The sequence below is a fragment of the Cyprinus carpio genome, chromosome B2 (genome assembly GCF_018340385.1).
Source record: "Cyprinus carpio isolate SPL01 chromosome B2, ASM1834038v1, whole genome shotgun sequence".
NCBI classification, from domain to species: domain Eukaryota; kingdom Metazoa; phylum Chordata; class Actinopteri; order Cypriniformes; family Cyprinidae; genus Cyprinus; species Cyprinus carpio.
The window spans coordinates 21,506,817-21,521,110 of record NC_056598.1 but is presented as its reverse complement, the minus strand read 5'-3'; the positions used below and the strand labels follow the sequence as shown (position 1 = coordinate 21,521,110).

General features: G+C 38.4%; 1 protein-coding gene and 1 long non-coding RNA gene across 2 annotated transcripts; one reads left to right on the top strand and one right to left on the bottom strand.

Annotated features, from left to right (window-relative positions):
* Positions 1 to 902: 902 nt before the first annotated feature.
* Positions 903 to 1,901, top strand: LOC109081222. The gene is made up of 3 exons (XR_006154096.1): positions 903 to 990; positions 1,473 to 1,601; positions 1,699 to 1,901. It is a non-coding gene; the product is annotated as an uncharacterized LOC109081222 (long non-coding RNA).
* Positions 1,902 to 3,024: 1,123 nt separating this feature from the next.
* On the bottom strand, positions 3,025 to 13,817 carry LOC109081213 (coatomer subunit alpha). Its single transcript, XM_042718599.1, has 29 exons — positions 13,585 to 13,817; positions 13,061 to 13,174; positions 12,910 to 12,983; positions 12,454 to 12,534; positions 12,288 to 12,364; positions 11,910 to 12,019; positions 10,238 to 10,347; positions 10,003 to 10,102; positions 9,558 to 9,776; positions 9,323 to 9,473; positions 9,142 to 9,208; positions 8,983 to 9,058; positions 8,819 to 8,901; positions 7,689 to 7,914; positions 7,375 to 7,513; positions 7,109 to 7,271; positions 6,809 to 6,955; positions 6,531 to 6,720; positions 6,104 to 6,199; positions 5,939 to 6,027; positions 5,735 to 5,858; positions 5,536 to 5,625; positions 5,348 to 5,454; positions 5,094 to 5,243; positions 4,595 to 4,918; positions 4,409 to 4,519; positions 4,142 to 4,303; positions 3,544 to 3,738; positions 3,025 to 3,365 (listed from the first exon to the last, which is right to left on the bottom strand). The coding sequence occupies exons 1-29, from the start codon at positions 13,622 to 13,624 to the stop codon at positions 3,306 to 3,308; spliced, it is 3,675 nt and encodes a 1,224-aa protein (XP_042574533.1). The 5' UTR covers positions 13,625 to 13,817; the 3' UTR covers positions 3,025 to 3,305.
* Positions 13,818 to 14,294: the final 477 nt, after the last annotated feature.

Sequence of the window (14,294 nt, the reverse complement as noted above, 5' to 3'; positions counted from 1 at the left end):
GCCGCCACCATATTGTGGAGACGCTGTTTCATTGTGAAAACGAAAATACTTTGTTTGGCCTTCCAAAAGAGGTCACACCTAGAAATCAGTAGTTAAGTTGTATTTACAACACTTTTCCTGTTTCCTGATCCTGGGAGAGAACACTACAATGGCGGCGCTTCTGACTCACAGTCTGTAAGTACGTTTACATATGTAAAGGATTTGCCACTGATGATTCAAACGCGTGTTTTGCGCAGTGTAGAGTAGCACTTGTTTTTTTTTTCATTTCTTCTATCAGAAATGCAGACATGGCTTTATGTTTACATGACGTGATGCAGCGCAACGCGTAAAAACACAGTATAAGTCATTATAATCAGTAATTATGTCCCCACTGGATCCAACAAATGCCTTGTTTGTAATGGGTTTTAATGTTTTTGTCAGGTCGCTCCGGCTGGGAGATGCCATCACAGGATGGTGAGGGGCGTAACATTTCCGTCACAGGTATTCAGCCAATCACAATGCACTGGATAGCTGGCCAATCAGAGCACAACTCGCTGTTCAGACCGATGAGCTTTGTAAAAATTGACACGTTTCAGAAAGGCGGGGCATAGAGGAGAAACAATAATGTACAGTATGTGGAAAATGTGTTTTTTGAACCTTAAATCGCATAAACACATTTCATTACACCAAATACACTCTTTTAAGCAATGTCATATGACCCCTTCAAATTTTATAAAGAATATCTCTTTGGGTTTGAGACTTTAGTCTTTGCAACTTTAGGGATCTTATCTATTCACGAACAGATTGTAACACTCCAAAGAGAGAGGAAAACTTGAAATCACATCATATGACTACTTTAATAACTTACTTCATGTTGGGAATAAACTCTGGTCTGACAAAGACTCCTTTATGACATGTCTCTTCTGCAGTCAAATGATCCCAGAGGAGAATGATTCAAATAAATAGTCTGAGCTCCACAGTAATTCTCATATTCAGCAAGACTTTTAAGAGGTAAGGGTTTGTTTAATTATTTTGGTCAAACTGTCCTCTATAAAATGGTTGTTTCACAAGAAACTATATATGTATACTATAAACTACTGTTAATTTCTTTGGAAAGAAGTTAATACTTTTATAAAGCAAAGGGTCCATTAAATTGATCAGGTAAAGTATGGACATATATAATGTACCAAAAGGTTTCTATTTCAAATAAATGCTGTTCTTTTAAACTTTATATTTATCAAATAATCCTGAAAAAACATCAATGTTACTGTATTTCGGATCAAATAAATGCAGCCTTGGTAAGCATAAGAGACACAACATTTTTAAAAATCTTACTGAACCCAGATATTGAATGGAAGTGAATGTGCATCTTATGCATGCTGTATAACTATTCTATTCTATTCTATTCTATTCTATTCTATTCTATTCTATTCTATTCTATTCGATTCGATTTTATTTCTTTTCTTATTCATTTTTTCTTTCTTTCGGCAAAGGGCTAAACAAGTAAAATGAAGGCCTTGCTGGTTGTTTTGGCCCTCTTTCTGCCCATCATAAATGCCCAGGTGCCACACTGGGGGCCGTGCCCAGAGCCTGCTACTCAACCTGCCTTCAACCTAAAGAAGGTATCTGCCACAGCATATGCTATTAAACGGTCTTCTATTCTGCTCTTAAATGTTCTCGTTGTTTGCTTGTCTGAATCCTAATGTATTTTATGGGCAGGTGGTTTGAGATCGCTAAACTTCCAGCACAGTTTGAGCGAGGGAGATGCATTGAGACTAACTTCACTCTCAAGCTGGATGGAACGGCTAATGTAGTGAGCTCTGAAATTCTGTGGGTACCAACATCTGAATCACAGTTTTGTATTATTCCTTAGAGTTTTATATGAGGTAATAGTTAAACCGTGGACTTTATTTTCATTAGAAAAGGAGAGTTAAAAACAATAGACAGGACAGCTGTGGTGGAAGACAAAAGAAATCCAGCAAAGCTTGGAATCAGTTTCTCTTACAGTACAAATATGATATTCTTTTCTCAAATGCTTTGCTGTTGCCATAAGCAATGACATTTCTAATTTAGAATTCATATTTTGTGTTTTGCACCTCTACTTGAATTGCCAGTTTTGCCCTGCACTCCATACTGGATTTTGTCCACTGACCATGAGAATTCAGTGCTGGTGTATTCATGCACTGATGTCTTGAGACTGTTCCACGTAGACTTTGCTTGGATTCTGGGTCGCACCCGATCCCTGCCTGCTGCCACCATCGACCACGGAAAAGAGGTTTTTACCAACAACAACATCGATGTGAGTCGGATGATTTTAAGCAGGCAGCAGGGATGTGACAAAGACCTTTGAATGACTGGAAAATCCTGTTTCCAGTGTTGAGATGTTTTGTATTGAACAAACTGTGGACTACAGAAGTAGTATACTATTCCTTTTAATAAAAATACTGCTCGGTTTATAAACATTCTTATTTACTTAAATGGCCATGAAGTCTTGGACTTATATTATTTTTCCAGTTTTGCAAACCAGAAATGCAATCCAGCTTCTTTGGGAGTTATTGTACAGAACTGAAAGCACAAGTTTCAAATTGATCAAAATAAATTAAAGCACTAACCAAAACCATGTGAACTTAGCTGGCTTCACTCTCAGTGACTGACTGTTGTACATTTAGCACCTCCCTGTGGTCATAAAGAAAAAAGAAAAAAGAAAAAAGAAAAGAAAAAACATGACTCTTCTACTCACATTTATTCCTTAATAAAGTTTGGAAAGATCTAGAAGTAAAAACAACATCCATCATGTTAGTAGTGTTATTTAAATATCACTGAAATACTATTGTAGCTTTTGTTAATATATAATTATACTTTTTTTTGTTTTAACACTTTAACTTAAACTAAATGAAAATGGGAAACGTTGCATTAGCAACCAGCTGGAATAAAATAAGGTTTTAAATAAGATTTTTATTTTAAGTAATGATTTTTTTAATAAATATAGTCTTAGTATTAAACCATAAAAACCTTGCATGGAGAAGAAAAAAACATGGTGAAACATTTGTTTACCAGAATTTTATTTCAACATTTAATGAGTTTCACAGGAAAAGAATCTTGTTTAGCCCTGACTGACAGGGTCACAGATGTACACTTAGTTATTCACATTAATGAAACAAGCATACATACTGTAGAGACCTCAGAAATAATAACAGAAAGCACAGTCACAGAGAGATTAGTCATGTAACAAGGTATTTTCTATTTTCATTACTTCATCTTATAAAGGAAAAGTATATGTGAGAGAGAAGCATATCTGTTTTCATTCATGTTTATATAATGCGTGTTCAACGGAACTGCAGTGGGCTGACACGCAATCCGATCACATCTTTACCAATCTCGGTTACCTAGGAAACAGGAGAGAAACAGCCAATGAAATCGATCCTTCACTTTATAGCACCGCATGATCAGATGGAACAAGAGGAAAAGCAGAGTTACTTTGTCACATATTAACAAAATTAGACTTTCTATCTTCAATAAACTAATACTAATTAAACTTGGACATTACAAGGGCTTACAACTCACCTGTGTGACCCTGCAGACTTCTCCTTTGTATTTGGGGCAGTAGCAGGCTCCAGACAGGGGACATTTCTCCACTGGCCGCCCACGGTACAGGGGAGTGAAAGAGGCTGGGCAGATGTCAAAGGGATTGTGGGGGTCGTAGTTCAGTTGGTGAGCATCTGTCAGGCTCTTCTCACATGCTGCAAGAATCTTTCGTGTCTGAAAAAGTAAACATGGAAACAAAAGGTTTTTAATGATGAACACACGAGGGAAGGAAAAAAAAAACGGGGCCAGGACCTATTAGGGGGCCTCTGAATGGCTTAAAATTTTTCATTATTAAATATATTAAAATTATTTAAAATTACAAAAACAAGCATTAAAATAAGCTTTTTAATTTAATTTAAAATGTAAATTATCTGAATGTGTTTTTTAATTAAACTATTATTATTTTTTTTTTACATACACAGAATGCTGACACAAATAACGATCCATTAAAGTTTATTTATTTTTTTTTTAAATACTAAAAAAAAAAAAAAAAAAAAAAAAAAGAACTTTTGATATAAACACTTAATGAAAAAAAAACAGTCAGAATAGCTATCAACAACAACAATTATCCATTTACCTGTTGTGCCACTTCTGGTTTGGGACCCAACTCAAGCAGACGGCGAGCAAAACCAGCTGCTGTTTTGAAGTTACGCAGTTTGAAGAAAAGATTGAGTGCTGTTCTCAACACCAACACCATGTGGACAGGCTGCAGACTGCAATGTGTGAAATATGCTGCCATCTGAAACACACACAGAGAAATATTAATTAAAATTTTACATTTTAATATTATACATTTTTTTTATATTAAATTTTTTTTTTTTTAGAATTTTAAAAATGCATGTACCTCACAAAGTCTCTTTTGTTGATCAAGAGTGTCTTTGGGGAGTTTCTTCCTCTCGGTCTCCATAGTGAGGCCAATAATATACTCTTTACAGATAGTGATAAGCTGTTGAGCCTGAGTGACAGTAAAGAGAATGTTTAGTAACCCATATATAAAACAATATACAACTCATCCTGAATAAAAACACACCTCTGCAATCTCTTGTTTGTTGTCGACCACAAGCAGTGGTACGGAGAGGAGAACGGCTCTGAAACGATCAACAGCTTCTTCAAAGCGCCCTGCTGTGGTCAGCTGATAGCACTGCTGCAGGCGCGAAATGAGATCAGAGAGACGCAGGCCCACTGCTGGCAGGCCCCCTTTAACCCCGCTGTCCTTCCAGTTCCTCTGGGGGTAACTGTGTAAGCAGGGCAGAGACGGCAGGCCCAGGTAACAGGTGCGCCCACGGGACAGAGTTTGCATGAACAGTTGCTTATAGGGTCCAAACTGAACCACACCAACCTGGTCATGCAGCAACTGTAGAACAAGGGAACAAAAAACATTAGAAAGACAGCAAAGAAACATCTGCTACATTACAATTTAGTAGTTTATACTCATTACTGATTTTCTTTCCTGCCTCAAAACCTTTTAACTTGAAAAAATACGTCAGGAAATTAGAAAAGGTATCTATTGTTTTGTGAGATCCCTTTACCCTCATAGCGGTCTCAAAAGATCCAGCCAATAAGTGATCCACCACCAGCTGAGAGTTGTTGCACCACATCTGTGTGGGGCTTGTGCCCTTGGTGGGCGGCACAAAGAAACCTTCGCCCTCTGCGCCACCTCCACCAACAGAAGGTACATCCTATTGGTTAAAGGAAAGATGAGATACAAGGTTACTTAGGATTCTGTTTAAAACCATTCAAAAAACAGATGTGATTTTTATTTCAGTTCTACACCACACTTAACCAGTTCTGGCGGGAGGTCCAGATCTTCCTCAACATCCCAGCCGCCTCCTTCCTCTTTCCCAATGGCTCCCTCATCTCCCAATCCCTCTTGAGCATCCATAAATCCATCTGGATTATGAGAGAGGATATGTGATTCGATCGTTTTGTTCTAGTATCCTCCTTCAAAAATCATTTTATAATAGTAAATACCTTCATCCAAATGAAGTTCTGCATCTTCTCCCCAGCCTTCTCCTCCTGAAGCATCCATGTCCAGGTCAGCAACCATCTGACCAGCACGTCCTATTTGAACAACCACAAAAATACATGTTATTCTTCAACAAGAAATCCCCCCAGCTTCATAAATCCTGGTAACCCACTCTGAACCAGTATGAGTATCACAGAACCTCACCTTTGGCAGCAATGGCTCCCTCGAAGAAGCCCTTGGAGACGGTGAGCAGAGGCCAGTTGGTATCCAAGGGGTTGATGGGAGGTGGCGGCTGCAACAGCTGGGCATTAGGGTCCACTTCTGGCACCTGCACATGGATGGAACCCATCGCTCAATTATTCATCTACAAATTAGTGCATCTCTGTAAGTAATGAGAATATAACATACCATTTCTTTTTCCAGGTCAAAGGTCTCCTTCAGAGCTTCGGCCTCCTCATCCATCCCATGAGTGGCAGCAGTCAGGTAAGCCAGAGATTCTGAGAATGTATGAGATATAGAAGTCATTTTCTTTTAAAACAATCATGTGAACAAAATAAAAGTGACAGCACTCACTCTGTCCACAGTTCTTCAGGATTCGCACACGCTCACTGACGTCCCCCAGATAGAGAGCGCCCTGATAGTGTCCACTCATGTCCTTTCTTATCTCAGCTGTTACACGAAACAAAACATCATTCAAACAATCCATAAAAATAAATTATCCTTAAAAAGAAAACCAATACGCTACCATTCAAAAGTTTGGGGTCAATTCGATAACCACAAGACTGTTAAGCAGCAACATTATTTTCAACATTGTTAATAAAAAAAAACAATTACTTTAAAATATAATACCATTTCACATTATTGCTGTTTTTACTGTATTTTTGATCAAATCAATACAGCCTTGGTAAATAAATGCGACTTCTTTCAAAAACATTTAAAATTCCTACCAGTCCCAAACTTGTGAAAGGTAGTGTACTCATGATTTTTCCTTGCCACTCACCTATCTTCATCATCTTCCTGAGTTTGGCCAGGTTGCCAGTGATAAGGTACAGGAAGGTGAGTTTGTCAAAGTTCTTGGTTCTCTGGTAGCACATCTCCACAACCTGGTGATGGCCCTGCAGAAGCGCAGCCTCGCCGAGACGCTCCCAGCAGCTACGTTCATCCAGGGCTTTTGCAGCCTCTAACGCCACCTGCAGACAACACACAAATCAAGAATGAACACCTGTTCAGGCAAAAGTGTTGAAGTCTTGATCCTCCATAAATGTTAGTTCTGTATACCTCAATGTTTCCACACTCCAGAGCCAGGCTGAAACGAGTCTTCTCATCTTTGACGAAGTGCAGCGCAACCTCTGGGTAGCCCTTCTTCTGCAGGTAGGCAATGATGGACTGGCCTACCAGTTTAGCGTTACGCACCATATGAAGAACCTGAGGGTGTTGGGTAGAAAATAAATGGGCCATTAACAGTGTTATTTAGTGTTTGGCATTCAAAAAATATACAATAAAAAAAAAATAAAAAGACTACACAAAAAAAATGATTGCGTTTTGGCGCAAGTTTAAGTGTGGAAAATATGCACTAACCTCTTCATATTTGCGATTGACCAGAGCCAATTTAAAACGGTACTCAGTGGGGTCAATATTGAGCACTCGTGGTCTGCACTCACGATCCAGACAGTACACACTGTTGCCTCTGACTCTTGTCACATAGATGGGCAGATCCAATGTACGGATTATACCATGATCACTATGAAACATTTATTTAAAGATTAATATTTCATGATTAACAACACAGTAGTTAAGTAGTTTTCTTAATTAAATAGTTGCATGTGAGGCTGTTGGTGCAGTACCCGGAGGTGAGAGCATATTTGATGTGGTTGGAGGTGGTGTAGATGAAGACTTCATTCTCAGCCCAGGCACCACTCTTCACTCTGATGTTCTCATGGATGTTACACAGGCTCTCTAACTTCTTGTTGCAGATCATGATGGCTGAAACCAAAAGCAGAGGGTCAGACAACGTGATAAATCAAAGAAAACATAAGCATGTGGGTTTTTTCTATTTGATACAAGGCATACACGCTTACTCAACCCTTAAATGTGGCTATTTGTGATTGCAAAATCATTATGTTGAAGCCTATATACCCAATTAGTGAGTTTCCACTACCGTGTTTGGCCAGCAGGGCCACATGGTTGGCATCGGAGCTCCACACCACATATTTGACTTTAGCGATTTTGACTGTAGCGAGGGAGCGCTTCTGCTGCACGTCAAACAGCGTGACTCCATCAGCATCACGCAGCAGCAGAGATCCAGTTCCAGCGTAGAAGATCTCCTCACAGCTCGGTACCTGGACCTTCTTCACAATCTCATTCTTCAGGTTCTTTATCAGGAGCTGCAGTGGGATAACCATAGAGAATAAGCGTTTGTGTTTGTTTGAGTACATGTGTACACGGTCATACTTCTTTTCTAGATACTACAGAGTGTGGCAAAGATTACCTATTTTTCTAGGCCAAAACTCAGAAGCCAGTTAGCATTTTAGCACTTTTGGTTCCACACTGACCTGAAGTGGGTTTTTGGTTAAATGCCCAAAATAAGGTCTGTGGTTAACAGAAGCTCAATATATTTTCACATTTTATTCTAAGAGATAGAATATATCAGTAATACCCCCTTGCGTTTTTTTTTTTCAAGCTTTTACTTTTCTCAGCTTAAAGTGATGGTTCACACAAAAATGAAAATTCTGTCATTAATTATTCACCCTCATGTCGTTCCAAAGCCGTAAGACCTTCGTTCATCTTCAGAACACAAAGTTAAGATATTTTGTCATCTAGTTTCATAAAATTACGGTTGAACATTGGATGTCACATACATTTTACTGACGTCCTTGCAACGTTTCTGTGCCTGGGAACATTTCAGTTTTGTTGCTGTCTATGGAGGGTCTGAGAGCTCATTTGAAACGACATGAGGGTAAGTATTGACAGAATTTTCATTTTTGGGTGAACAATCCCTTTAAAGGAATTAGAGAGGTTGTTTTGCTTTTAACTTCTGGAGACTGTATTTAAGCTTAAAATTCAATAAAGTTGTCTTCATTAGCAAAGATTATCATGATGAACTAAATGTAAGACTCAAACTTTTATTGGTTGTAGAGCTTATTTTTTGCAATAAGCCAGCAGAAAAAAAAAGTCAAATTTAGGTTTTGCAGAAGGAACCAGGGTGATGCAAACTTCCAGGGTAGACCTACATAAATGTCATCACTGCAGCATTCTTTTATTTTAATAAGTGTTGCTTGATTCACTTACTGAGTGCATGCGGTCGAGTACAGCAAAGCGGTTCCGAGCTACCCAAACCGCAGTCAGACCAGAGGAACGCTTTCCCTCTGGAGCTGAAAACGTGTAGAAAATGTAAACGATTCCATTCTGCATAACAGATTAGGAAATTCTAAAGAAAAAGGATAAAATGTTACCATCAGGATTCTGGGAGTCACTCTCTCTGGGAATGGAATACAGATCATATGTGCTGTTTTCCAGGTTAGTAGCTCTCTGAAATGGAAAGAGGAAGAAATTAAATAAACAAATGAACCTTGATTTGACTAAGCAGACTGATAAGAGTCAACAATACTCACAGTGCACAACAGCACAGCATTTTCTGCAGGGTTGTAGGACATGCTGAACACTGGGAATTTGGATCCACTGTCAATATAAAAGAATCCATTCAACTGAAAAGTCCAAATGCACTAAACCTTTTGTAGATGGACATTTAGGTATTTTAGACCTGAAGTAGAAAAGACCTTAAAATCCACACACCTGCGCAGCTGCATGACGGCTGTATCCTTGCTGCTGTTGAAGTCAAGCTGACGCAGGAAGCGATCTTTTACATAGTAAAGCATGTTACCATACACGGCATAAGCTGGACGTTCCCTTTCCAGTTTAAACACCAGCATCCCACTGTCATGGCCTGGAAAGGTACAAAATTACACTTTAATGCATCTCATTTCATCACCACAACCACTTGCTTAACTAATTATTATTAGTAACCTACCTGCAGCAAACAGGTTGAGGTTGGGGTGAGCCCCCAGCACCCAGAAACGGTCGTGATCTCTGCGAAAGGTCTGGACGCCTGTCCTCTTGGACATATCCCACACACGGATGCTCTTGTCCTCAGAGTTGGACAGGATGAGCTCCTGGCGAGGATGGAAGACTGCACAGGACACATTGTTGTAGTGCCCTCGACAGGTGTCCAACTCCCATGCTTTTGACTCTAGAGGAAGGGATCATTTCCAAATAAAGAAGAGGGGAAAAAATGCATAATGTGTGACTTTTAGTTATAAACAAACTTGAAATATGAATTTTGAAATTTTAGATGAGGGTCCATGAAAACAACTGCCTGTATGGGTAGCAGACAGCAAGGAAGTTCACTAGGTTTTGAAATGGGACTAAATATTTTACATTTCCAATGACATTTTTCGATGATTGAGAACACATACCGTTCATCCTCCAGATCTTGACCTGGCGGTCATCTGCTCCTGACACAATGAGAGGCATGCTGGGATGGAAGGCTGCCCAGTTTACGCCTCGATCGTGACCCTGAGACCAGAGCAGGAGAACACAAACTTTCATTCAAACAAACAACAAACTACATTCATTCAACCCCAACACACACGCTTTTCAATACAAAGATCAGGTCCAATTTTTTTTATGACACTACAACCACATTCATACCTCTAGAACGTGCTTCACTACTGCATCAGAGGCCCCAAACAGGTCGACACCAGAGATACCACGCACATCCGAATCCACAGCACCCGGAGACAAGTTCTTCTTCCTCAGACCTGGAAGCAACATTTACAGTCCGACACACAGGGGACCGTTTACAAATTACACAGGAACACCCACATACCAGGGAGGGAAGAGAGAGGAAAAACATTAAAACTGCTACTCAAAAACACATTTGTGATATCTGACAGTAAACACAAACATTTTGTTGGGCTGCTAAACATTCGCTGGTGCTAGAGAACACAAACACAACAAACATCCTCCATAAGGTCTAAACCTGAGTTAAGGAAGTAAACTTAACCACCAGATTAAGAACAGAGACAACAATCAATCAAAACAAAACAAAAGTTAAATTATGATCACAGAGAGATCAAAATCATTTGAGATTGGATAGGATGCATGTAAATCAATGACAGAGAGCTAATCAGCTTAACTCAGGTCAGGACGCAGAGAAAAAGAGAGGAGAATAGAGTGCGTGTCTGAGATCTCAGCACTCCAGATATCTGCTAAATGAATAAAAGTCCAACAAAAGCTGCACTAGAAACCAGTGTACAGATGTGGATGTTTCCAGAGGGGCAAAGGAGCTGTACAGGAAGTGAGCAGGGATGGAACTGAATGGTGGATTGATGGGGTGGAGCGTGTCATAATGTTCTCTGGAGGGGCACTGGATGTTAAAGGAGTGAAAAAGACTCCAGTTAAGTCATGCATTTGTTATTGCATATTGTAATGCATTAACAGATGGATTCCATAATGCATTCATGTGGTGTTAAGAGTCATTTAATGGTTAAATGACAATCTATGTTACTGATCGAAAAGTTGCATTCAGATAGATCGATTAACTTGGCGGTATCTAATCATTAATATTATCTATGGATGACAAATGCCATCATGCAGGACATGAGGAAAAAGTTAAAATGTTTGCATACTTCTGTGAATTTCACAAATGAACCAGGGATTAGGGATCCCAGTTGCTTTTTAGTTTTCAGTATCTCATACAATTACATACGAATTGCTATTATCCATGCAGCAATATATTCATTCCATATTTTTATGTGAAGGGGAGAAAGGTAGAGAGAAACTATCGGTTCAGTGTAAGCTTTAATGAAAGAGTTATTTGGTGTCAGTCAGTGCAGACAGCAGCAGTTTAAAAGGTGAATGAGCAAGAAAGAAGTTCAGCAATGAAAGCAAAGGACAGACATGGACAATTTCATTAAAGCATGCAGAATCTCAAAAATGCCTCTAACATTCACCATTTCTTAAATAGGACTTTTTGAGCAGGTGACCATATGGTAAATCTTTATTTTTAAGTGCTTCATGAATTTCTGTTCTATGTATGATCAAATTTAAGTGATTTAAACATCACAACATCACTAATTAATCTTCCCAAGAATAACAAAAATGAGATTCAAATCACTAGATTAATGCTTGATGCTTACAGCATCAGTGTGAGAGGCATTTTTGCTTTGAGCCCACAGAGTTTTGTTCTGCACAAATTATTGAGAGAGGAAATGAAGAAGAGAATGCCATTAGGCAGCCTCTAATTTCCTCCATCCTCTCTCTCCATTCCCACCTCCCCAGCCTTCCCAAAACTACTCAATCCTGTCCCGAGCCTCCTCACCGGAAATATCCCACACGCGTACAGTCTGATCCAAGCTAGCCGACACCACCAGGTCCTCAGATGGATGGAACTGAGCACACATCACATAGTGATTATGCCCCGTCAGCACACTACAGAGAAGAAACAGAACAGAGAACATACACAACTCAGTTTCACTGAGCTAATGGTCAGAGAGAATGCTGACAAAAAAAATTATCAAGTGAAAATGTGAGATGTGTATTACATGTGCACAAAATTTATTTTTGTTTTATTTGCAAATGTTAAATCAATAATATTGGTTTTAAAATAAGCTTCAACAACCTAGTAAAAAAAATAATAAAATAAAAAAAATTATGACTTGTGCACATCCACTAGTTCATAACCTATATAAAGACTCACCAGGCACATGTTCTGGACTGCCAATTCCAAATGCGAATGGTTTGATCATCTGAGGCACTCAGGATCCAGGGATACTCCTGAAAATGATATCTATGTGTTAGTCTCACTGATTAAACAAACATTATCAAAAGAATTATGAAGCCATCACAAAGTTGACAGGGCTTACGTGATGAAAGAATGTGGTACGAATGTAGTCAAGATGTCCAAGAAGAGTAAAGAGACACCGACGCAGCTTGTAGTTCCACACCTAAAAATCAAATCAAATAAACATCAGCTTAAAAAGAAAACACTTTACAATAAGGTCCCATTAGTTGATGTATTAGCATAAATTATGATCGAATACATTTGTTACTGTATTCATTAACCTTTATTAACATTTTTCAATAAAAATACAACTGTTCATTGTAAGTTTATGTTAGCTCAGGTTCATTAGGTAATGTTTATAGATAAAATAATAATAATATATTAGTAATAATTACAATTGTCATTAAGATTAATAAATGATTTAGAAGCATTTTTGGTAGATCTTAACTAATGTTAACTTATTGTAAAGTGTTGCCAAAAATTCTCATGAAACTATATAGTAGCAGTAACCAGGTTATTGAAAATGAAGCAAGCAAACCTTGATCTTGTAGTCATCTCCTCCTGACACAAACAGCGGCTGCTGCTTATGAAAGTCAATACCTCTGACTGGACCTAAATGAATTGAGAATATTATGAGGGCTCAGAAGAGAACCACAAGAGACTGAAATCGTTGATCAGCTGTTTCATACCATCATGCTCGTCAAACTTGTCGATGAGGGTGCACATGCGATAGTCCCACAGCTGGATGACGCCGTTGTGCAAACTAGCCAGAATCCAGGGCCGTTTCGGGTGGAAACTCAGCCCTACGGAAAAACACATTACAATCAGTTCAGGTATTCATTAACATGAATACATTCAATACGATGGTGTTATAAGAACATAAAATGATGACACCGATTCATTAAACATTTACTGTTAATAACAATCCGGTCAGGTTAATGTCAATCGCATGTTCTCAATGAAACCAAAATATGAAACTTCGGAGCAAGTTTACTGCAACGTCTGGATGGCTAACAAATGATAGCTTTGTGCTAACGCCGAATGACATACAATATTCAGAAAGATATTAACCGAATCCTTACTAAAAAAGATAGTACATTATGTTCTACAGACACAAGAATAGATTAAAATCAGAAAACTGGTTTACATTAAAAGGCCATAATAATTATATTATACAGCAGTCAAGTGAAGCTAGCCAGAGCAGATATCTTACCTTTCACTCGGGCCGACTTTGTCTCAAACTTGGTCAACATTTTCACTGACAATAATAACCGAACAGGAATGCGTAATGTATGAAGATATAGCTCCGATTACTTTAGTGTGAATCCTAAAACCATCCCCTGTTCGGAAGGGATTTTGCGTGTTTGATTCTGCAGCTCCGCTTCCGTAGCTGACTCTGACACGTCTACCGAATCCACTCAACCCGGGCCGCGCTTCCGTGCGCCAACAAATAAAGTTTGATGATTCAAATGCCAACATCGCAAAGTCCACGTCATAGGGCTTTCGTCATCGCTAAAGATGAAACCGCATAAAAAATAAACAAAAAAAATGACCCTCCCCCCTTTTGAATTAAAACAAACAAAAATAAATTAAAATACATTAAAATGCTATAAATGTGTAATTATTTTATGATATATTGCTTGGTGCATAAAAACGTATTATAATTAAATATTCAAAACATAAGTGAGAATTTACCTACAAAAATCATATATTACCAGGGCCACAAACACACCACAAGTAGTATACATCTCTTTACTTTAAGTTATTTTAAAAGAAAGTGTTAAAGCCATAAAATATTGTAAAATGGTTAAAAATTGGTTCATTAAAAAAACAAAAACAAATTTTAATCAAAACATATCAGACAATAGTGTGTAGTAGAGTGTTGTTAATTTAATTTGATATGTAACAGGAATAGAATTGTAG